The sequence below is a fragment of the Saccopteryx bilineata genome, chromosome 5 (genome assembly GCF_036850765.1).
Source record: "Saccopteryx bilineata isolate mSacBil1 chromosome 5, mSacBil1_pri_phased_curated, whole genome shotgun sequence".
Taxonomy (NCBI): Eukaryota; Metazoa; Chordata; class Mammalia; order Chiroptera; family Emballonuridae; genus Saccopteryx; species Saccopteryx bilineata.
The window spans coordinates 98451491-98475130 of NC_089494.1; the positions used below are offsets into that span (position 1 = coordinate 98451491).

At 34.8% G+C, this 23640-nt stretch overlaps 1 protein-coding gene and 1 non-coding gene across 2 annotated transcripts in view; both read left to right on the forward strand.

The window, feature by feature from the left end:
* The window catches only part of LRP1B (LDL receptor related protein 1B), a 2131860-nt gene that overhangs the window by 979343 nt on the left and 1128877 nt on the right, over positions 1-23640 (forward strand). Inside the window, exon 7 of the mRNA XM_066281034.1 lies at positions 18125-18287. Within this exon, the coding sequence (XP_066137131.1) occupies positions 18125-18287 (163 nt within the window). The remainder of the gene's footprint in view (positions 1-18124; positions 18288-23640) is intronic.
* Positions 10639-10714, forward strand: TRNAI-GAU (transfer RNA isoleucine (anticodon GAU)). The gene has a single exon. It is a non-coding gene; the product is annotated as a tRNA-Ile (tRNA).

Genomic DNA, 23640 nt, shown 5'->3' on the forward strand with positions numbered 1-23640 from the left:
TTAACAAATTGACATTCTGGTTGATATATTAGTTTTCTGGAAGTCTGGTAAGCGTAAAGTAATTCCCTAAAGCCTGATAATCCTTTGGTGAACAACTCAAATAGAATTTCTGAAATTGCAAATGTAATAATTAGATCTGTGCTTAAAATATTCTGTGAGCCTTTATAATCTTAACGGCAGCATTTACTTGATAAAGTTATGTAATGTCTTATAGCAACTTTTGTTATTTTTATATGAAAATTATCCCAGAGGATTTTACTTTCTCTGTTTCAAGGTATGATTAAAGAAGATATATCTGCTTATCTACATTAGTATAATTATTCAATCCAGTCTTAGTGAAAAAATAGCAAGTAATTATATTTCCTATATTTGTGGTATGGAAAGCCTTATGTTCTACTAATTAACATTGCGACTAATTTTTCAACAGTATGTTTTAAAACATGCCCTACAAATGTGCTAGAGAATGTTGTTAAATCCTTCACAAAATAAAATACTTCTATAATCAAAGAAGCTTCTATTTAATAATTTTTGTAAGATACTGCTTGAAATATTAAAAATAATAACTGTAATAAAAACCTTTATAATTTTCCTTGTGGCTTAATGGAACAACATCAATTATCTGAACTAATAGGAACAATTTATTATCCATGTGAAATACCTAACCTGGCCTTAAGACTTAGTTTGGGTGTTTGTGTTATGTAAAAATATGCTGACAATTTTTTAGAGTTATGAGAGGTAGTTAGAAATAAAAATTATTATATGGTCTGTGACTTCTCCCTTATAAAAGACTCATTGTATCTGAAATAATAGTTTTTATGACATTGGTATATCAGTCCTGGTTGTGTGCAGGTAATAAAAACCTCACTGTTTAAATCAATAAGTGCTTTAATAGAGTATCTACTAACTCAAATGTTAGTAGAGATAAAGGAGAAAATTCTAGACTGTGTCTTTGGAAATTATATCTAGAATTACAGAGTAGTTAAGGAACTATTAATCTGAGGTCTTTACTAGAACTATGCTGGAATGAAGAACCCACTGCTGCTGCTGTCTCTACATACCCTGGTATCTGGAGATTGGACATCCTCAGCTGCACTCCAGGAATCAGGCAACCTTGTGATGAAGCCACTGCCACGATTGCTGTACCCACACTATTTCTTTTTACTTGGGATCCTGCACGATGGGCACTGAAACAGTACTCCAAGCAAATGTTTTGTTTCCAACAGTTTTTCTTCCCAGTTGAAAAACTTAAAACAGGCAAGAAGATGACCTCACTCTTGCTTCTGCAGTTAGACTTCTGAGTGCATGTCAGTTAACGTCCAAAACCTTAGCCTCAAGTTTGTGTGGAAAAGGTCATTCCAAGCTTCCCAATCTTTTCAAATGGACAGAAAATCGAATGAGATGGATAAAGTCAATCCACTGTAGCCAGCACAATTTTTTTTATGACTTTTAAAGTTTTAAGAAGTAGTTAATATTATTTTTTCATTAGTAGAAATTCTTATTTGTTTTAGCTCAGTTATGGTGAGGGTAGTAAAATCTGGATAGGAACCAGTTATTACTATGTTTTGTTCTTCTGCATAGGAGTTAAAAAAAACCAAAAATGTTTATTTCTGATGAAATGGTTCCATGTGGTGAGTGTCTGTGTGTGTGTGTGTGAATATTTCTCTTCCTCACATTATTTTGATTCACAGTATGTATGTCACAGTGTCATTTACACAGTTTCATATCCTTCCCCGGAATCATCAATTTACTCAGAGAAAGACTCTCATGTTTTTTCCAAGGTCCCCATTAGGCTCAATCTATTATTTGTCTCCCGTCAGGTGATTTTAGGAACTCTTCAGGTTTAGGAACATCTACTTTCATGGACATTGGAAAAAACAAAAGGGTCATGTCTGGCAGGAAGAAAGATAGCATCACTGAATTCTACTGACATACATATGTGGTTTTTGAAAATAAATTATCTTTTTGTTTGCCTTTTGTTATCTCCAAGAGAGATATTTAGTTTTCTCTGAAGTTCTAAAAAGGACTACTCCCATTAAAATTTTATAACATTTAGAAATGAAATAAAGCTTTCCTTTAAACATTCCTCTGTATCAAATGTTTTCCTCTGTCTTAAAGCTTTTAGTATTTGATTTGTAGGAGGAATATAGCTAAGTTAATTAGAACAACCAATGGGTACCACCACAAAAAATTTTAACTTCAAGGAATGTATTATGATTGCAACTACAAAAGTGCCATTGGAATTTATAGCATTTACTTAGATAATTTGTGCAAAATGTCTGTTTCTAAAATACATATAATTGAGGCAAAATACGTTTAATGTATGAATTATGCAAATAATCATCTCTGTTTACTCTGAGCTACTATTTTGAGTTTCTGTTAGTGTTAATGGAATAATACTTACACAAAATTACATGGAAACTCGGGTTATTATTTTATTTTATTTATTTATTTTTATTTTTTATTTTTTTTGTATTTTTCCAAAGCTGGAAACGGGGAGAGACAGTCAGACAGACTCCCGCATGCTCCCGACCGGGATCCACCCGGCACACCCACCAGGGAGTTACGCTCTGCCCACCAGGGGGCAATGCTCTGCCCCTCCAGGGCGTCGCTCTGTTGTGACCAGAGCCACTCTAGTGCCTGGGGCAGAGGCCAAGGAGCCAACCCCAGCACTCAGACCATCTTTGCTCCAATGGAGCCTCGGCTGCAGGAGGGGAAGAGAGAGACAGAGAGGAAGGAGTGGGGGTGGAGAAGCAGATGGGCGCTTCTCCTCTGTGCCCTGGCCGAGAATCGAACCCGGGACCCCTGCACGCCAGGCTGACACTCTACCACTGAGCCAACAGGCCAGGGCCGGGTTATTATTTTAATAAACCCAAGCTCTATTATCTGCATATAAATGTAAAAACCTTTTCCCCTTGAATTACACAGATAACACTGGGGAACAAAATTTTTGTTGCATCCACAAAAACACTTGTTCTTACCTAATTCGAGTGTGCTGATCTCAAATCTGACATTAGTTTTTCTCTGTTAGCTAAAGTTTTTTTGCAATTCAAGATTTTAGGTTTTCATCTTATTGTACAATTTTCAACATTTAGTTTAACATAATGAAGTAGAATGTCTTCATCTCTATGAAAATAATTTATATAATGCAGTAAATACACTAATACACTAAAAGATATGATTGCATCAGAATCTGTCTACAATTTTGAAATAAAACATATTAAAACACTTATTTTAATTACAAAATTTGTGCAAAACTTATTTAAATTCTATTCAAGCAAAAATTTGCATTTGTAGCTCTTGTGTTTGTGTACTTGTTGAGGACAATCTTGTTTGATGCTCCAGCAGTAGTCTGTTCATCACTAACAGCTCCAAGATTTTCAGGAAACTTATAAAGGTGACTGTTCAGGAAGTGAATTTTAAAGCTCATGTTACATCCAATGTCGCGGAAAGCCAACAGCATCCTTTGAACCAGAAGTTCATAGTTTTCTGCTTTTTTGTTGCCAAGGAGGTTCTTTGTAACTGCCACAAAAGACTGCCATGCTGCTTTCTCCTCCTTATTCATCTTCCTGGGAAATTCTTTGTCACATATTAGGGTTAGAATTTGACGTCCATCGAATACACCTGCTTTTATCTTCTCAAAAGACAAGACAGGAAAAGCAGAAATAATATGTTGAAAGCATTCACTTTCTCTATTCAAAGCCTGAACAAACTGCTTCATTAAGCCAAGTCTGATGTGAAGTGGGGGAAAATGAACCTGTCTCAATTAGCTACAGGTTCATTCACAATATTTTGCATCCCTACTTCCAGAGCTTCATGTTTTGGCCACTCCTTCTGTGTCTAGTATTTCTCCCGAGCTCGACTGTCCCACAAACACAGAAAGCAAGGATACTTTGTGAAACCTCTCTGTTGTCCTAGCAGGGAATTTACCATTTTAAGATCCACACAAATAATCCAGTTATGCTCCTTATACCTCAGAAAGTCGAGGACATTTTTTATGTCATTTTAATCTTCTCGCAGATGAGTTGAATAACCAATTGGATCCGCTGCATAAACATTACCATTGTGTAGGAGAACACATTTTAGACTCCAGTTTATAGCTGTCAAGAAATAGCTGCCATTATGTTGGACTGTGAGTGGTAACACCTAGTTGGCTGAGAAGAATACTGATATCATGACAGTAAACAAAGTGTTTGTCTTCGGAAAAAGAGTCCACAAAATTTTTTCAAGCTTCCTAAAATGGGATACTCTAGCTGACCGGTGAAGTAAATTCTTTTCTTGAAACCTGGAGGCTAATAACTCAGCTGCTTTCTTTGATAGGCCCAAATCTCTTACTAAGTCATTCAGTTCAGGTTGGCTAAACTGCTGAGGGGTTAATGACTGCTTGGCATCAGAAGAAGACCCTTCAGATTCTACAACCATTTCCTCATGCATCTTATCAAAATACACTTGATCACTATGTTCACTTTCTTTGTCCTTAGAAGAAATAAAACCATTGAAAACTGGAACCAGGAGTGTCTCAGAGTGTGAGATAGGTCAGATTGCTGAAGGAATATAGCATATGCCATCATATACTGTTTTTTCTTGCCGATGTCCTTTGTATGGATCAGACAGAAATAATAGTCACTGCTGTGGTCCTTAGGTTCACGCCAAACCATGGGAATATCAAAAGGCATTCCTTTGTGTTTTCTTTTTGACCAGTCACAAAGCATTTCCTCACAATTATGACACACAATAGGAGGAGCCCAATTCTTGTCTTGATCGCTAAGGGGAACTTGAAAATAGGCAATATATGCACGTGTCACAAATGATGAAATATTGCACCTTTGACGTTGAAGTGTGTAACAGCCACATATATAACAGAAGGTGTCAGGACTATTCTTACATTTATGCCTACTCAAAGAAGCCATGATTCAATCTTAAAACAAAATAAGAGGGTGTTTTTATCAGATAATTTTTTACATTTAAAAACAACTACAGTTATGTAAAATTGATGTTTGTGAATCATTAATTGCCTTGTGGTTATGTTCAATCCAGGAATCGTTGCCCTTTAACTCCAATTTAAAAACAAATGCATGCCATTAACTGTAACAAAAAGAAATTAAAATTGCATAAAAACTAGAGCATGCACCAAAACATGGATTTCAGATTTGGAATCAGCCATGCAGAAATATATAGAAACAGTTCTAAAACCTCATGCAACAGAAAATAATAATAATAAAAAAATTTGTTCCCCAGTGATCAATTTATATTTTGAGTTCATATTGAAAGTAGCATCTGATTTATTTCTAAGTATTATTATATAAAGTTAGGAAGTATTGAAAGATTATTGTAGCCAGATGTATAACAAACACTTAATTTTCTTAGAGCTTTTTCTTGGAACTTCAACAAGGGATATTAACATTAATAATGATATTTTGGCTTGTTCAGAGATCAAGTGGTATTTATATATGAAAATAGAAGTTTTAAAATAGATATTTTTTAATACAAAATTGAACCTAAGATGGGCATTGATCTATTATATCATGTAGTGCTTTTCAAACTTTTTTATTTAATGGCACAAATAAACTACTTACTATAATTCTGAGGCATACTGAAAAATATAATTTTTGCCCATCTGACAAAAAATAGGTATAATTCTGATTTATTTACACCAGATGGCTATGGTTGTATTAGCTATTGGCAGGTTTATTTTGACAACCTAAGGGAAAAGAAGTCAGTGACCCTGATTAAATAGTCAGGTATTGCATGTTTGCATGTTTTAAAATTTTTTGTAGCAATACTGGTTGAAAATTGCTGATATAATGTATATACCTTATATGGAGCTCTTAATTTTTTTTTTTTTTCAGTGAGTGAGAGACAGGAAGGGAGAGAGAGATGAGAAGCATCAGTTGTAGTTGTGGCACATTAGTTGTCACTGGCTGCTATGCATACATGCCTTGACCAGGACTTAAACTGAGCCAGACCCTTTGCTCAAGCCAGTGACCTTGGACTCAAGCCAGGGACCATGGGATCATAGACGATCTCACACTCAAGCCAGCAACCCCACCATCAAGCTGGTGAGCCCACGCTTAAGCTAATGAGCCTGTGCTCAAGCCAGATAAGCCTGCACTCAAGCCAGATGAACCTATGCTCAAATTGGCAACCTTTGTATTCAAACCTGGCACCTTAGTGTCCCCAGTCAACTGCCCAACACTGGCCAGGCTCAGCTCTTAAATTCTTATAAATATAAAATACTTCAGAATTTACTTTTAGCACTTATTTTACTTATTGTATGTGGATTTTAATATGATTTGAATTTTCTATAGTTCTTAATGTGAGGAGCAGAATGTGCCCTCCCAAAATTTTTATATTGAAGTTCTACCCCCAATGTTATGGGAGGGAGGGTTTTTGAATGTAATTAGGTTTAAGTAAGGCCCAGAAAGCAGAATCCTCGTGATCAGATTTATACCCTTATAAAAAAAAAATTTGGCCAGAGTTCCCACTCTTTCTGTTCCACGTTTGAATACAGAAAAGAAGTAGTTATTTGAATCAGAAAGAGAGCTCTCACTAGACTTGGAATCTGCCAGCACCTTGATCTTATACTTTCCAGTTTCCAGAACTGTGAGAAATAAATGTTTACTGTTTAAAATACCTAGCCTATAGTATTTTGTTGTAGCAGCCCAAACTAACTGAAGACATTATTTATTTCTGTATTCTAAAAGTAGAAACCATTTATTTCCTAATACATCAAATCCTCAGAAGTAACACTGTCTTCAGTTGTCCAGGTCTTAGGCTAACTTTAGCATGAAGCACTTGAGATGGAGAACTGTAAACTTTTCACTGCCGGGCTTGACTGTATTTGGATTTCTCCTTTGTCATTCCTTAATTTAGAGATTTTCTGGTACCTTTCAGGATGCTTCAGTGTAACTCCTAGAAAAATCCCTACTCATGGCAAACAAATTAAACTAATCATTAATGATTTGTTTTGAGAATTGAACTTGACTCAAAAATTTTAAAAAAGCAATTTAAAGACATTTGCTGATTTTTATATGTGTATATATCCAAAGAACTCATGCCATTTTGTTAGAATAAGTTTAATGTCTAAAATGTTTGCTAATAATGAACATAGCTATAATATTTTACATATATTTGGTTATTGGGTTTCTCAGTTGAAATTTTATTTGCCAAATCCAGTGCAACTAATAACATTGATCTAACCAATCCTTACTTTGTTTACAGTATTAGTCCACTAAAAAATACATTAGTATAATCACTTTTTTACTTATTGTACATTAAAATTAATACCTTGGGGAAACACATCATTTCCTATTTGTTGAGATTCAGATCCTGAGTTTATATCTTGGACAAGTTAGGAGCTATAACAATTATGAATAATAAACAAGCAATAGTAATAATATAGTAATTGCTATATATAGATTATGTATAATAAGTATATGATACATGTTATAGATATATAATAATAATAATCAATTAATCAAAAGTTTGTGTTCTTAAGACTTGAGTCAAAAGGTAACCTAGATATAATATGTGCAAACAGAACAAAGTGACTAGCAATCTCAGAGACAAACCATGATCAAGGCGACAGTGAATTTTACTTAGGAGCAGTATAAAGAACATCATATTACATGACTCTTGAGTCTTAAAATGATACTGTGTAGGGCTAGACAAGAAGGCTACAAGGATTCTGCCTGCCCACAGCCCGCCCCCAGCACACATTAATATCACCTGGGTGACAGCCTCCAGGTGGGCAGCGCCATCTTTAACAAAGTGAGCATAATACATTTTATTTGCCCAACACCTGGGTACTCATTTCTGCAATTGTTCTCTGCATAATTGTGCTTTTATAAAATTTCTTATCCACATTAAAAAATACAGATCCTTCTTCTATATATTTTTCCTGGGTAAAGAATAGGAACTTACCAAATTTGAACTTACACATAAAATCAAGGGAATTATTGCAGCTGATTTGATCAAAGAGCAAAGGAGGTGTAACTTCAGATGAATCTTACACTGACTGATTTAGAGGTGAGAGCAGATATTTTAGTCAGAAGATGCTTGTGGAAAGGCTATTGTAAATAGGATACCAGGGTTGATTTGAAAATATGTGCTTGGCACTTGCTATGAGTAAAATACCTGCTCATTTACAGTTTATATTCTGATGTGGGGAAACAGTGAACAAATAAGTAGTAAATTTCAATCGATTATGAGTAATACAAAGAAAATAAAATTAGGACATTGGTGTTTACTGTTGGAGATGAGTCCGTGTGTGTGTGTGTGTGTGTGTGTGTGTGTGTGTGTGTGTAGGGGGGAGCAGGGTTCTTTTTAATATTGACTGGTTAAAGAGACCTTTCTGGGAAACCGACAATTTAATGGATACCCGAAGGAAGTGAGAGTACAAGCTATGCATATTTACATACTTTTTGTCTTGAAGATCAAGTACATATTTTTTAAATTGTGAACTTTGCAGGTTGATGAAAAGTAAGGATGTGAGTATGACTGCAGTAGAAGAATCATTAGGAAAAATAGGAGGTTAAAAAAGATTTGGAAGACATCGTAAGCCATGTATTGGGCAAATGAATTTGTAAAATTTGTATTTTTTGAGTTTGCTCACTTTTAGTGTTAAAAAATGGCACTGGGAAGCACCAGGTATGTGGTCTGTGAAATTGCAAATGACCTTCCTGCTTGGGAAGGGCCATTCATTTTCTTGTTAATTATTGCTAAGGAGAGTTTTTTGCACCAGAAAGTTTTTGAATAGGAGAGGAAACAGAGAAGGAAATCATGTTTGCAGAGAAAATGGAGAAAGAAGGTGTGCAGATGGGGAACAGAGGTGAGGGGCTTTTGTGAGCTTCTCTGAGACTGGTGAGGCCTTCGATTGTAGGAGAAACCGGAGAAGATTCTCCTGGTTGTGGAACTGAATATTGTATTAGTGGCTTTGGGAGCCCGGAGTGATAGGAAAGTGTTTTTCCTGTTTTGTGTTGCTCATCAGCTGGTGTGAGACTTGAATAAAGGAATGGCCCACCATTTTTTGGCTACACTGTTTCTTTACCATCTGTCCAAATCCAATGGGAACCTGCATGTGCCTAGTCATGATGGCTATGACAACTGGCCCTACACCATGTTAAAGACTTTGAATTTTATTCTAAGTGTGGTGGGGAGTCAGTGGAGATTTTAAGGAGAGGAGTAGTATGTTGGAAAATAAAAATACAGACTCAGGATTTTAGAGAAAAATCTACTGTTTATTAAAATTGTTTGGAAAAAACACTAACACAAATAGAAGTTGGACTTTATTTTCTGTTTGTCATAGGTCACAAAATGTTGGAAAGAGCCATACTCCAATTAGTTTTTATTTAAAATTGACTTAAAAGTTTAGCAAACTTAGATACTTATGAAAATACCGACGATGCACATTGAAAGCATTAATGCAGGGAAGTAAATCCCCACTGTCTGTCAGTTCATTAAGATTTTTCTTCACTAGTAATCAACTGTAACATAGATCTCAGGTTATACAGAGTACCTTCTGTTCTTTGGTGTCATGATATAATCTGTTTTACAATAACCACTCCAGGCTCTCGATGAAGACTATAAATGTGCTTTTAGAAGGAAATCAGAAAGTCCAGTTATAAAGCTATTGAAGCCATTAGGGGAGAAAAAGTAGTGTCCTGGCCAAGGAAAGTAATAGAAAGAAGTTTATAGTTTCAGGTGAAGGTCTTAAAATTTTCTGATAAATTTAGTATGGGATAAATTAGGGAGAAATAAAAAAGGAACGAAGGCTGAATTCATTAGAGTTATAGGTCAAATAAGAATGTAAAGTTTTGCATTGTAGAAAAAAGACACCTTCCTGTTGCCTGTAGAATAACCCTGGCATCTTTTCTAAATGCACTCACTATAGGAAATAAATTGAGCTTATAGCCTGGGTTAAAGAGGAATTAAGAGATAGTGGAACTATGAAGTAGAAGAAAGTTCAACAGGTCAGTCATGTGATGTCCCTTCCTTCTAAGGAGAAATACAGGAACATCCATTAACCTTATGAATATTTATCTCTTGTCAGAGGTGCCTTCTTCGTCTTTTTTCAGAAAGACATACACAGATTGTAAGTAGAACTTTGTGACTACTTATGTACAGAACTGACCTTGATACTCCTTTTGACCACATTTTATATGTTTACATGTTTAAGAAACAGGACTGGCACCTAGGAAAGGACACTTTCTCATTACTTATAGGAAAAAAGGGAGGGCTTTGTAATGTTTCTGACTAAGAATGTGCCTGCCCACTGTACACCCAGTCTGAACTACTATAATAACATTTTCGTTATTATGCCAAGCAGAAAGAGCCTTTGCTCAGTTTAGTTTATTTAGGCATGTTTAGTTTATCGAAGGATAAAGTGAGTATGTGCTTCTTGTTAAAAGTTATGGTAACATATAAAAATAAATAAAATCACATTATTTTATTATTCAGTGAGCATTTTCAAATGTTCTAACGAAGAAATGTGAAACAAAACCTAAATGTTAATTTTTCTCTTAAAGCAAGAGACGTAAATTTAGGAAGACAGAACAGTTGTTTGTTTTTTTAATATTAACATTTTTTAAGTTTTATTTTTGCCTGCTGTTTTCTGATTTATGTTTAAAGCACAATAAGTAGGCCCTGGCCAATTGGCTCAGTCGTAGAGCGTCGGCCTGATGTGCGGAAGTCCTGGGTTCAATTCCCAGCCAAGGCACACAGGAGAAACGCCCATCTGCTTCTCCACCCCTCCCCCTCTCCTTCCTCTCTGTCTCTCTCTTCTCCTCCCACAGCCAAGGCTCCATTGGAGCAAAAGATGGCCCGGGCGCTGGGGATGGCTCCTTGGCCTCTGCCCCAGGAGCTAGAGTGGCTCTGGTCGCTATGGAGCGACGCCCTGGATGGGCAGAGCATCGCCCCCTGGTGGGCATGCCGGGTAGATCCCGGGCGGGCACATGCGGGAGTCTGTCTGACTGCCTCCCCGTTTCCAGCTTCAGAAAAATACAAAAAAATAAATAAATAAAAATAAATAAATAAATAAATAAATAAAGCACAATAACTGTCTTCAGTGAAGGCAACCTCACAGCCTGAGGGACAATATTTGAGTGGAAATAAAAATGTTAGTTTTAAATATTTATATTATATAAGAATATATGTGTGAATGAAAACAATCTATATTTGGAATGTTTTTGATTTTCTATGGTGTTTTAAAAATTTCTATCATTCTTGGCACTATCATCTAAGCTAAAAAATAACTTAGATGTATTCCTTTGAATATGATTATAGATTTAGTGTTGACAAAAAAATATGGTGCCTATATGTCACATAACTTCTCCCTTGTTCTGGTACTCTGACACCGTTATACTTCTCCTGGAATTGCAGGATTTTCCTCATTGGTCACCTGCTTTCCACTCATCCACTTTTGTTTACAGAGTAATCAAGATGATCTTTTAAGAATAGTAAACAGTTGTCTAACTTCCCTGCTTTGAACTGGCCTCAAGGACTTTATGTGAAACACTGAAGATTGATCAAAAGTATTTATCTGTTTTGTTTTTTTATTAGTCTACTGTCAGTCCAGTAAAGAAATGTCTTTAATTATATTAAGACCAAAAGAAAGAGTAGAAACAAAGCATATTAGATCATTTTGGGCAATAAAGAGTGGATGATTAAATGATAAATGAATTAGATTTAATATTTATTGTGGTTGCTGAGAGCAAATGGGGTACCAAGATAAAGAACCCCAGAAAGGGAAAAAATAGAGACTCTGGACACCTCTGAATGTGGGGTTATAGAACAGGGCCAGAAATAAACAGATTAGCTTAGAACATGGCTTTAGAATATCTAGGCTACTTCATTTCCTATTCTGGCTCCCACAGTGAGGAAAAACTTATCCTCTGGCAGAAAACGGGATATTTGATTTCTGAAGCAGTTAAACAATAAGTATGTTGACTGATAAAAGGAAGTCCAAAGACCATGGCTATGGAGCAAGTCAAGTATAGTTTGGAACAAGAGATAATAGGATATTGCAAGCAAATCATAACAAGGTGAAGAAGAGGAGGAAGAAATTAGTTGTTTTTTCCCATTTAAGGAGGAGTTTTAGAGTTCTTTTATAGAATTATGCTGCAATTAACTGTATAACAAAGAAGTAAAAAGAATCTTTAAAAATGTGCAAGGAGTGAAGTATAATCATAATAAAATTCTTCATCTATCAACAAAAAATTATATAATCATAATTACATAAACATTGAATATTAATTTAACTAAGAAATAAGTTGTGGCAAGTTGTGGGGAGAGATAGTGTGAATATATGTATCTGTATGTACAGGGAATAAAGAATTAAATCCTAATCTTGTATATTAGTTAGTTAATACATTATATATAAACCTTAAGAACTTTAAAATTGTAGTACAAACATGTTTATGAGTTATGGAAGTCAATACAGTTGATATAGCTAAAACAGTTGGGAGAGAATAGACAGAGGTGAAGTTTTGTTTTCACTGTAAGCCTGGATGGGCTATTTGATTTTTTAAATCATGTACATTTAATATATGACAAAAATAAAAATCTCATTTAAGACAAATATCACCTTGTTTTACAGTGTAATTACTATTAAATCTGTCAGTTTACTATAGTTTACATATCCCTGCCAATCTCTGTTACCTCATTTCTTCTGATTCATCCACATTTTAGCTATGATATGGCTTCTTCCACCCTTACTCATTTATAGAATATGCCAAGCTCACCCCTGCTTATCACAGGGTTATCATCTTCTTATTCTGTGCTCAATTCAGATATCATCCTTCTCAGGATAGCCCTTCTGATCAGTCACTCTGTAAATAAATACCCCATTTTATTTTCTTTATAAAATTAATACTATTTGACTTTTCATTCTTGAGAAGGGGACCATATAAGGGACCTTGATATGCCCTACTGCAGTTGTTTCTGCCCAGAACCACTAATATTAGAGCAGAAAATTTTAAGACGAGTTATCCTTAAATTTTCCAGCATTCTTTTATGAGCATTTATGGTATATCCTCTGTGTTTTACCAGTAAGCTACACAACAGGTAACTTAAAGGAATCAAAATGATTAATGGTATACACAATCTGGTTATGATCTATGTCTAAAAATGACCTTCAACTTATGGAAAGCCAACAGAGAATGCCCACATTCAAGGTGAGTTCATTAAGCTCCACCTCTTGAAGGGAGGAGCACCAAAAAATTGGTGGCATATTTATAAATGATCACAACTACTGAATGTGTCTATCTTATTATGAATCAATTTTTATTGTTTTATTATTTTTATTGTTATATTGTGCTATTATCTAATACATAAATATTATTAGCACTCAGAAGACCATAAAGTATGGGTAGTCCTTCAGTTGTCTCTGGGAGGCAACTAATATCTGTGGAATACCTGCTGCATGCGTTGTACTGGACTCTTAAAGTTTGTTGTTTGATTTAATCCTCTGACCACTTTGTAAACTGAATATAATGTTTATTTATTATATGAGCCATGTTTTGCATAGGTACTGGTAACTTTCTCAAGTACACAGTTTTAAGTAGAGGGTTAGTCGGAACTAAACAAAATACAGTGTTTGACACGAGTGGCTGTTGATCCAGTTTGGCTGAAGACAGGTTTTGTCTGATATACAAAATGCTTTGTAATAAAAATAAAAAAATAGTGCTCCATATTTAAACAATGGAAGACTTCAAATGAAATCTGGAAATCAGTACTGCGGTGGTCCTTGAAACAAAGAAGTATTTTGGTTTCAAAAGAATCAGCTGAGTTGGAGCCTGCCTTTGTAGGTCCCTGAATACTTTCATGTCATTGCGAGGTGGGAGATACGCCATTCTCACAAGTTTTACCTATTTACGTTATTTTCTAATCTTATATTTGTCTAAATTTGCTATCTCTGGCTGGTTGGAGATCACATAGCAATTAATTAATGAAGAAATTAAGTACTAAAATTTGTTAATATGTAATTTTCAAAAGGTTAAAAATATTACTTATGAAAATATGTAGTGAACATATTAATGAGTCCTTTAGCTCATTAATGATGGAACCAGTGGAATGGTAAATTTGATTCAATGGAATACAGAAGAGACTGAAATATTTACAATCTATGAAAAAAATGCTGATTTAAGATTGTAAAATTAGATATAAAACATTACTGTTGTACTGTATAATAAACTGAAATTATTTTTACTACCTCATGAATATTATTGTCACCTCTATTGGAAAAAATTATTTGCAATTTATTGATATACAAATTACTATCTAAGCTCATAGAGATGAAGACCTAATCACTTCTATTAAATTGTAAGTTAAACAAAAGTATATTCCCCAGGAGAATAACTCATTCTTGAAGGGCCTGTTAGGCAATGGTCCAGTATGACATTAAAGGGATATGTGACATTTCTTGTTTGTTTGTTGTTTTTTTTTTGCATTTTTCTGAAGCTGGAAACAGGGAGAGACAGTCAGACAGACTCCCGCATGTGCCCGACCGGGATCCACCCGGCACACCCACCATGGGGCGATGCTCTGCCCACCAGGGGGCGATGCTCTGCCCATCCTGGGCGTCACCATGTTGCGACCAGAGCCACTCTAGCGCCTGAGGCAGAGGCCACAGAGCCATCCCCAGCGCTCGGGCTATCTTTGCTCCAATGGAGCCTTGGCTGCGGGAGAGGAGGAGAGAGACAGAGAGGAAGGCGTGGCGGAGGGGTGGAGAAGCAAATGGGCGCTTCTCCTGTGTGCCCTGGCCAGGAATCGAACCCGGGTCCTCCGCACGCTAGGCCGACGCTCTACCGCTGAGCCAACCGGCTAGGGCCTGTGACATTTCTTTTACATCTTTTCTTATCAAGATTTTGATTTTTTTTCTTAATAATTTATGTCATCGTCCACTTTATTAGGTAATATTTGAGTAGGTATATTATTTTACTAGACCTGACATAACAAAATACCACAGGATTAGTGCTCAAACAACAGAAATCAATTTTCTCACAGTTCTCAGGACTGAAATCCCAAGGTCAGGGTGCCATAGGACCAGACTTCTCAAGGACTTCTCAGCATCTCCCGTCTGTTTACAGATGCCTCTCTCCTGTGTGCAGGCCTCCTGGTGTCTCTGTATATGTCTTAACTTCCTCTTTTCATGAGGGCACCAGTCATATTGGGTTAGGGCCAACCTTAACAGGTCCATTCTAATTTAATCATCTTTAAAGACTTATTTTCAAATGCACTCACATTCTGAGGTATGGGTGGTTCAAACTTTAATATACGAACTTTGGGGAAAATAACTGAGTCCATAGTACTAAGCACACATACATTTTAGTGAATTAAAAATGTTTAAGTTTCATATTCACCAACTCTGGTCATTGCTTTTGATGTGATGAAAATTTGATGTAATATTTTACTCAACTATTCAATTATAGATTATCAATTATAGATTATCATAAGTATTTGTCTTCTTCTGTTGTTTTTACTTTTCCCATAAATTTTTAAATTAATTTCCACTGGGTACAACTTTAAATTGTTAGACCTGTGAAATACTGATTTTTAAAAATTGTTAATAATTACTTATATTTGTATAACACTTTATCAGTTTCAAAATACTTTCAATATTTTTATTATTTAAAATTTTACCAACACTAATATTTAGATTATTTTATAGACATGAGCAGGAAAGTAACCTTTTCTTTTGGTAACTAAGAAATTCTGAGTGACCTTAATAAGGCGCATTTCATGAGAACAGTACAGGTGAAATCTGAGTGATATTGGTTAAAGAATAAATGAAAGCTAACTGGAAAACACAATAACAACATACTTAAAACTGTTTTCGAAACAGTGAATGAATACCAGTGAAAGTCTTACTACTAAAAATTTAAAGATTTTTTAATGTAATATCATAAAATGATTATAGTTATCTTCAGCAATTTCCAATGAACTTTGTTACAAAGCAGAACATGAAAATAAAATACTAAATCCGTTGTCTAGAAAAAGTCACTATCTCCTAAAACTTTTAAATCATTTTAGCCAAATTTATGTATGTATGTATGTATGTATTCATCTCTCAGCTTACATACTGAACTCTTTTGTCTTATTGCTTTAATTCTCTTAATAAAAATAATCTTAATAAAAATTTCACTAAACTCAGACAGAAACTTTAAATATAAGAAAAAGAAACAAAATCAATCCTCATTATTACTAAGTATTTGGCTAGTTATCAGGTTATTTAGTGAGACCTTGCTCATTCAAACTTGGATGCTTGTTGACAATACCTATTGTTTCAGTAGCAGAGAATCTTTCTGCAATGATACTGAGTTGAAAGGTATGAATGCTGTCAAACAGATCCTTTGTCTGAAATTACAATTGTATAGACTTAACCAACTGCATGCTTAGCATAAAGGATGGTTCACTGAATGTACTCTGCCACATTATTTGAGTCCAAGGTATTTAAAATAACATTTGAAGCAGTGAGATCTGTGCTTTAGCTGATATTATAATACAAAAAGAATACCAAAAAAAATACATTTACAGATTTCTGGAGACAGCAAAATAGTTTAGATTTTTAAGAATTCTGGTTGCTGAACTAGTAGAGAAAAACATTTCATGTGGTGTGTGGAACATTTGAATGCTTATGCTTCCCTAAGGACTGTGTAATTTAGGAATGAAACTGTGATCGATAGCTTGAAAATGTGTATCCAGTGAATGCACTATGTGCTTTCTGATTGTCCTTGTAAGGCATGACAGACATTCCCACAAAGTTGCTTCTTTCTCTATCTGGTTTGACAGTATACTGTTGTAAATGATAACGATGGCACATGCATCTACATTAGTCTTTCTGTTGAGAGGATATCATTCACTGAAGCAGCCTGTTATTAAGGAATTCTTTTGAAGCATAAAGTTAGAAGAATGTTTAGTTTCAGACTGCGGAAAGAAGCTCTTCTTAGTCAATGAATTATAGATTCATAGTGAGTTCAAACAAGGAGGTTTGAAAGTATAATTTTCATACATAAAAAATGACTGTCATAAAATTTGGAATGGATAAAAATCAGAAATGTATTTATTTATAGTATTATTGAGGGAACCAGCCCAATATTGCTGTTCTAAGTATATTAGTGGAATTAGATACTTATTGGTATTTTATAGAAAAAGAATGTTTAAATAAGATCTGTAGGTTAAGTTAAAAAAGTGGTTAATGGTTTGGGTAATAAATCCGAAACAGTTGAGATTATCTTTTCTTCTAGGTAACTATATAATCAGCATGAAATTTCATAGTCTGATCAAAGAGGAAATACTCAAGTCGAACACACACGTTCTTTTAGAGCTGCACTATCTACAGCAACCGCTGGTTACCTACATTTCTTAAAATTTCAATGTGAATTCATTAAAATTAAATGCAATAAAGATTCAGTTTCAGTATACCAGCCACATTTTAAGTGCTCAGTAGATACATTTAGCTAGTGGCCATGTTACGGAATAGCATAGATATAGAATATTTTTATCATCACGGAAAGTACTGTTGAACATCTCTCTTCTAGAAAATTAATCTTTGAACAGACCTGTTTTGCAATGCCTACATAAGTCATTGAAAGAATATTTTATCCCTCTTTTTGCTTTATTTCCAAGTTTTAGATACATATTATAAACAAAGGATCTTATAGATATTTTTTCTATCTTTTCCACTTTTTCTTTTTTAACAGAAGAGGATCTGGAAATAAGGATTTACTTTAAGTTCACAATTTCTTTTTACTCCTCTTACTACTAAGGAGTTTAGCTGTACCATTAAACCAGTTATGACAACAGGGTTGAATGAACTATTTTGGGCAAAAGCAAAAACTAGTAGAAAAATTTTATTGTAAATACCTATATATTAGAATTTATAAACTATTCATCCTTTTGTGTCTAGGTCATTCACAGCCCATTGGTAGCAAGAAGACTGTTATCAAGAAATAGTCATTTTTTACAGAATACTTACATCACTTATTTTGGCATATTAAGAAATTGAATCATAAAACTGCATATGGTTTAAAATGTCCTCTGTGGTTTGGGTGGAGCGATGTGCTCCTTGACTTATGATATGAGATTTGTACCTCTGAAATCAGTAATTTTATGTGTGTGTGTTCTCCAGATGTGCAACACATGGCGATTGACTGGCTCACCAGAAATTTCTACTTTGTGGACCATGTCAGTGACCGGATCTTTGTTTGCAATTACAATGGGTCTGTGTGTGTCACCCTGATTGATCTGGAGCTTCAGAATCCTAAGGCAATAGCAGTTGACCCAATAGCAGGGTAAGCCATTCTTGTTTTTAGTGTTTGATCTGAAATAATTTTCAGTGAAAATAAATGATGTTACTTGACAATATTTTTTTATAACTACTGATATATAAACACTGTATTATTAAGGAGTCACTGAATTTGTCATCAGAACCCATTTTTTTTATTTTTTTGACTTTTCAATGTTACAAGTCACTTTATTGTTTAAAAAGAGATCTTATCTGAACTTCTTTTAGCTAAAGTCCATCAATCTTTTCTAATATTTCACAATTTATCAGATTTAGTCATAAATGTGTAAATTCTCATCAACTTTGTTCATATGATTAGAAAATCAATACATGGATCTCGCTTTCATTTTACAAATGCTATTGTTAGAGGGGAAGGGGAAAAATATAGAGTCTTATTAATTTAGTTCTGTCATTAGTCACTATGCATCAAGGATACTGTCAAATTAATGGCATTCTGTGCAACTTTAATTGGAGAATCTGATGTGTTTGTTGTGTTTTCAGATGTAAGTTGTAGCAAGATGTGGAAACTGAAATTTCATCCATGTTATTATTTAAATCATTACCAGGCAGTTCAGGCTAAAATGTAGGAAGGAACATATCTTAAACTGCCATAAGCCTCCAATCAATAAATGGGAAAATATTTACTGAAGAAACAGCTGTCATCCATATGTGGACTTTTGTCACTCTTTACTTAAAGCCTGATTGAATATTAAGATGCATCATCACAATGGTTCTGATTTTGACAAGAACAGCTTGGATGTAAGAACTTTACTAGGAAGGCTGTGTAATATAATTCTTGAATGTAGCTCTATTTGTATTTGCAGCAGATGGTTTCTTGACTCAATCTGACTGCAGTGATGCTTCAAAAGACATTACTAAAAGAAGTTGTATTTAAACTGATTTGTTTGGGTGGTTGGATAGGGTAGTAAGAAAAAATTGGAAGTTTAAAAATGCGCTAACAACATTCTTGTGACATTCTGTTTAGAAATATATTTGCTTGTGTGTTTTCCCTTATATGCACTAACTGAATTTCAAATTAGACGGTAGATAGTCTTGTCGGTTAAAAATGTTAAAGGGTGAAGCTGTTGTATTTTTCCACTAATTCTACCACTCTTTCCCTTCCACATTAAAATATCAAGACCCTTTATAAAAAAAACAAACAAAAAACTGCCAGTCTGGAAAAAAAAAATACACACACACACACACACACACACACCACCTTCCTTTCTGAGCAGAAACATACTTTTATGTTCTCAAACTTCCTCTTTCTCCCTGTCATTACATGAAAGAACTGTACTTTGTCATTTTTGTCAAAGAAACTAGGAATAGAAAACCCCCACATTGTTTGCATTTGTTCTGTGTTGGATTCCGTTAGGCCTAGTAACTGTTAAATGTAATTTTGTCATGTATCATTTATCTTAATAAGTTATTTGAAATGTTTCATTTCAGTTCTCTCTCTCTCTCTCCCCACCCCCCTTAGTTTTTCAGTAAGGAATCATAGAAATCAGAGAAGGCAAGCTTTACTCTTTCATAAATATGAGCCTGCTTGTAATAGAACATTTTCACATATATTCTACTTTTCTTTTAAGATCAGAAATTTAGATAGGAGTAATGAGATGCTCTCTAAGGAAGGAACAGTAGGGTTTGTTTGTTTGTTTTTTTTAACTTTTAATTTGGGGCCTACTGAACAGTAATTTGAATATTTCAGGCTAGGAAAATGCTGCATGACCCACTAGAGCGAAATGTACCATCTACTTTTTCTCCTACCCTTTCCTATTTGTATGGGTGATTCATCATTGGCATTTTTGTTTATAGCTTCAGCTGGGAAACATGAGAATGTATGAACAATTCACCCTGGCCGATTGGCTCATCAGTATAGTGTCAACCAGGCATATGACTGTCCTGGATTTGATTCCTGGTCAGGGCACACAGGAGAAGTGGCCATCTGCTTCTCCACCACTCCTCTCCCCCTTCTCACTCCCTCTCTTTCTCTCTCTTGCCCTCTCACAGCCATAGCTCGATTGGTTCGAGTGCATCAGCCTGAAAACTGAGGCAGCTCTGTGGAGACTCTGCCTCAGGTGCTAAAAATGCTTGGTTGCGAGCATGGCCCCAGAGAATAGGCAGAGCATCAGCACCAGGTGGGGTTGCTGGGTGGTACCTCTCAGTTGAGGTACATGTGGGAGTCTGTCTCTATCTCCCCTCCTATCACTTGGAGAAAAAAAAATAATTGAACTGATTCTTAGAGTTTGAGCTTAATAACTATGGAAATAGAAGGAGATTTGCCTTATTTCCCCAAAGGCTGCATTGAAAAAATATCTTTAACTTGGCTATACTTTTAACTTCACTTTTTTCCATCATCGATTTTGTTTTTATCTAAGGCCTATTACAGTATTGTTTACTATTATCTCTTTTTCATTGATTAAATATAGATTACTAGTTTTCTCTGGAATCTCAATACAACTTGATCCAGGCATTAATGTACGACTGGCAGGAAGATTGCTCAAAAATCTTATCTGTTCATTCTTTTGCTTTTTAAGATGTTTACATTGACTCATAAATTTGGCCTGTTTTTCTAGAGATGCTTATTGTGATTTATTGTTTTCCTTTCAAAGTTTAGCAAATTTTTTTCCAATTGTTCCTTGAAAAAATTTCCAAAAAAAATTTATAAAGGCATTAGAATCAGAAGGTAGTGGAAAGATCCTAGTCCAACCAACATCAAAAATTCCATTTCTGGTAGTGGCTGTTAGGGCTTTGCTTGTTTAACTATTAAGAGCTTGATTCTGGAGTCATTCTTCCTGAGATCAAATCCTGGCTCCACCAGGTGCTAGCTGTGTGACATTGGATGCCTCTTAGAACCTGTCTTCTCATCTTATAAAGCATGAATAATGCTAATCCTACCGTTATACTTTCTGAGTTATAGAATATGTAAAGTTCTTTTTTGTCATGTTGTCTCATGACAACTACTAAGCTGTCTGTCCAACATTCTAATATATAAGATAGAACTGAGGAAGAGAAAAAGATATGACAAAGCAAAAGAGTGGTAGTACCTGGGAATAAATATGAAGTATATATAGGAGGTTGTAGGAAAAAAGTACAGAGGTATAGAGAAGGTAGCAGAGAAAACATTTTAACAACTGATTTTGTGTAAAATGTATTTGGATTGCCTTCAAAGTCTTTCAAAAAATAAAAGTAAAGCATAAAATCCCTTCATAATTTTCTTTGTCATTTAACCTGTATTTTTTAATATGACATCATTTGAATAATTAACCATGTAGTATTTGGATCCAATGAGGGTTATATCTGAGAACAGGAGTGGAACTAGTGTACAGTTTTAACAAGATGTGGCTCTGAACATCCTACTAAAATTATCACACTAAACTTGAGACAAGAATTTATTTAACAATGAATGTCAAATTGTTGCAGCAATCTTAAAAAGAGGGGGGTGATCAATTCATCTTAACCATGATAATTATTATAAAACCTGTAAAATTAGAGATGTTTTAAGGATAGTACTGGAATTGGAATTAAAAGTTTGAGGAAAAATATTTTTTAGACTTGCCGTACCATGTATAGAATTTAAAGTCAATAGTTACATGAGATGGCTAAACTGAAGGAGGAAATCTCCCATGTCATGTGAAATAGCAGAAATTGAATATTTTCCAAGTGCAGTGCATACCTTCTTTCTATGGAAGTGAACTTTTGACTTGTATTGAGTGAATGGTAGAGTGATCTGTAAGATTTATTTGTGAATTCATGGCCCCATGTCATTATTGAAGGAAAATTATGTTGTCTTCACTTTCTACAAGAGCAGGCCATCTGCCATGAGGCAGACGAGTGAAGTTCAAGTCTCAGAAGTTGAATTTACAGTATTTGATAGTTAGTAAAGCCTTTCCCATTAACCATATGGATCCTTAGTGTTGGTGAGACTAATCATGACTGAGGAATTAAAGATGGAATAAAAGTTAACAGCCAGCAGGGGACAGTACTGAGTAATGAAACTCTAATTTGAAATGCTGTGTGAATGTGGAAAACTAGAAAACAAACCAGCTTTGCTTTTGCCCATGAAAGAACTTTTGTAACAAGGAGATCCTTGGGATAAATATCAGTTTTCTCACTCTATTAGCTGATTCCTAGAACCAACCCATGTTACAAGTTAGAGCTTGACTTACTATTTACTTTCAATGGGACATACATAGAATTGTTACAATTCATTGGCTATTAAACCCCTCAGACGACACTGTGGGCAAATTAAAACTACAGATTGCACTGCCACAATTAACCACCACCTATTGATTTAAAGATGTAGATGGTTCTGAAATTGCTTTGGGTTTGAACATGAATAAGCATTAAAGAAAGACATGACTCTGTTCTCTTTTCTCTTCATTGAAGTCTCAATCATGGAAGGTCTCATGCTCATCTGCAATTCATGACTGTCCCTAATCTTTTGAAATTCACATTTATACTTTGATAGGCTGCAAATTGTGAGTTCTGACTTTTTAAAGAAGAACTACATATCCACACCCCAAATTATATGTTGATGATAGATAGATAGATAGATAGATAGATAGATAATCTCCTAGCCTCCTTCACCACTTCAAGATAGCCATGTGAAAAGTTTCTACAATCAGACACATCTGCATTGTTCAAGGAGAGATATGTTTCTTAAAGTCGATGTAAACATAATCAAACACTGAATCTTCTTGCATATTGCTCTTCATTAGAAGAAAACACAGAGAAAATTGAAACATTCCAATAGCTCCAATAATCATTCTGAGGTTATGTAATGAGCTGCTATAATTTCTCTCTTGGACATCTTGAACTTTAAAGTGTTTTCTTTATTTGTCTTTGTTTTTTAAGAAAAAAAGCTGATGAATAAAATGAACTGATGAAGTTATATTTTGGATTATTAGTACAGCTTTTAAAGAATCTTGGTCCCACACATGGGAATTGTATTTATGTGGGCTGACCTCTAAATTCACCTATGTGAAGAAGAGTGCCAAGAGAATGATTTGCCCACTTCTTCTTACACTCATTAAATCCTTAATGCAGTATAATGACAGCATCCCAAATCTTATAAATTTGTATGAATTATTAAAAAAAATACCAATACATTTTCTTATTTGCAGCAATATTTCTATGACTTTTACCTATAATCTATCAAATATTTCTATGGTTATTTTCTATTTTACACTACTACTCCCTTCTCTTGGTGAGTCTAACATTGTGGATGGCATTTAGGTTCATAGAGATTTGTCTAAGCAATAGGCATCTATATATTAGGCCAGGGGTCGTGAACCTTTTTGGCTGAGAGAGCCATGAATGCCACATATTTTTTTTTTTTGTATTTTTCTGAAGTTGGA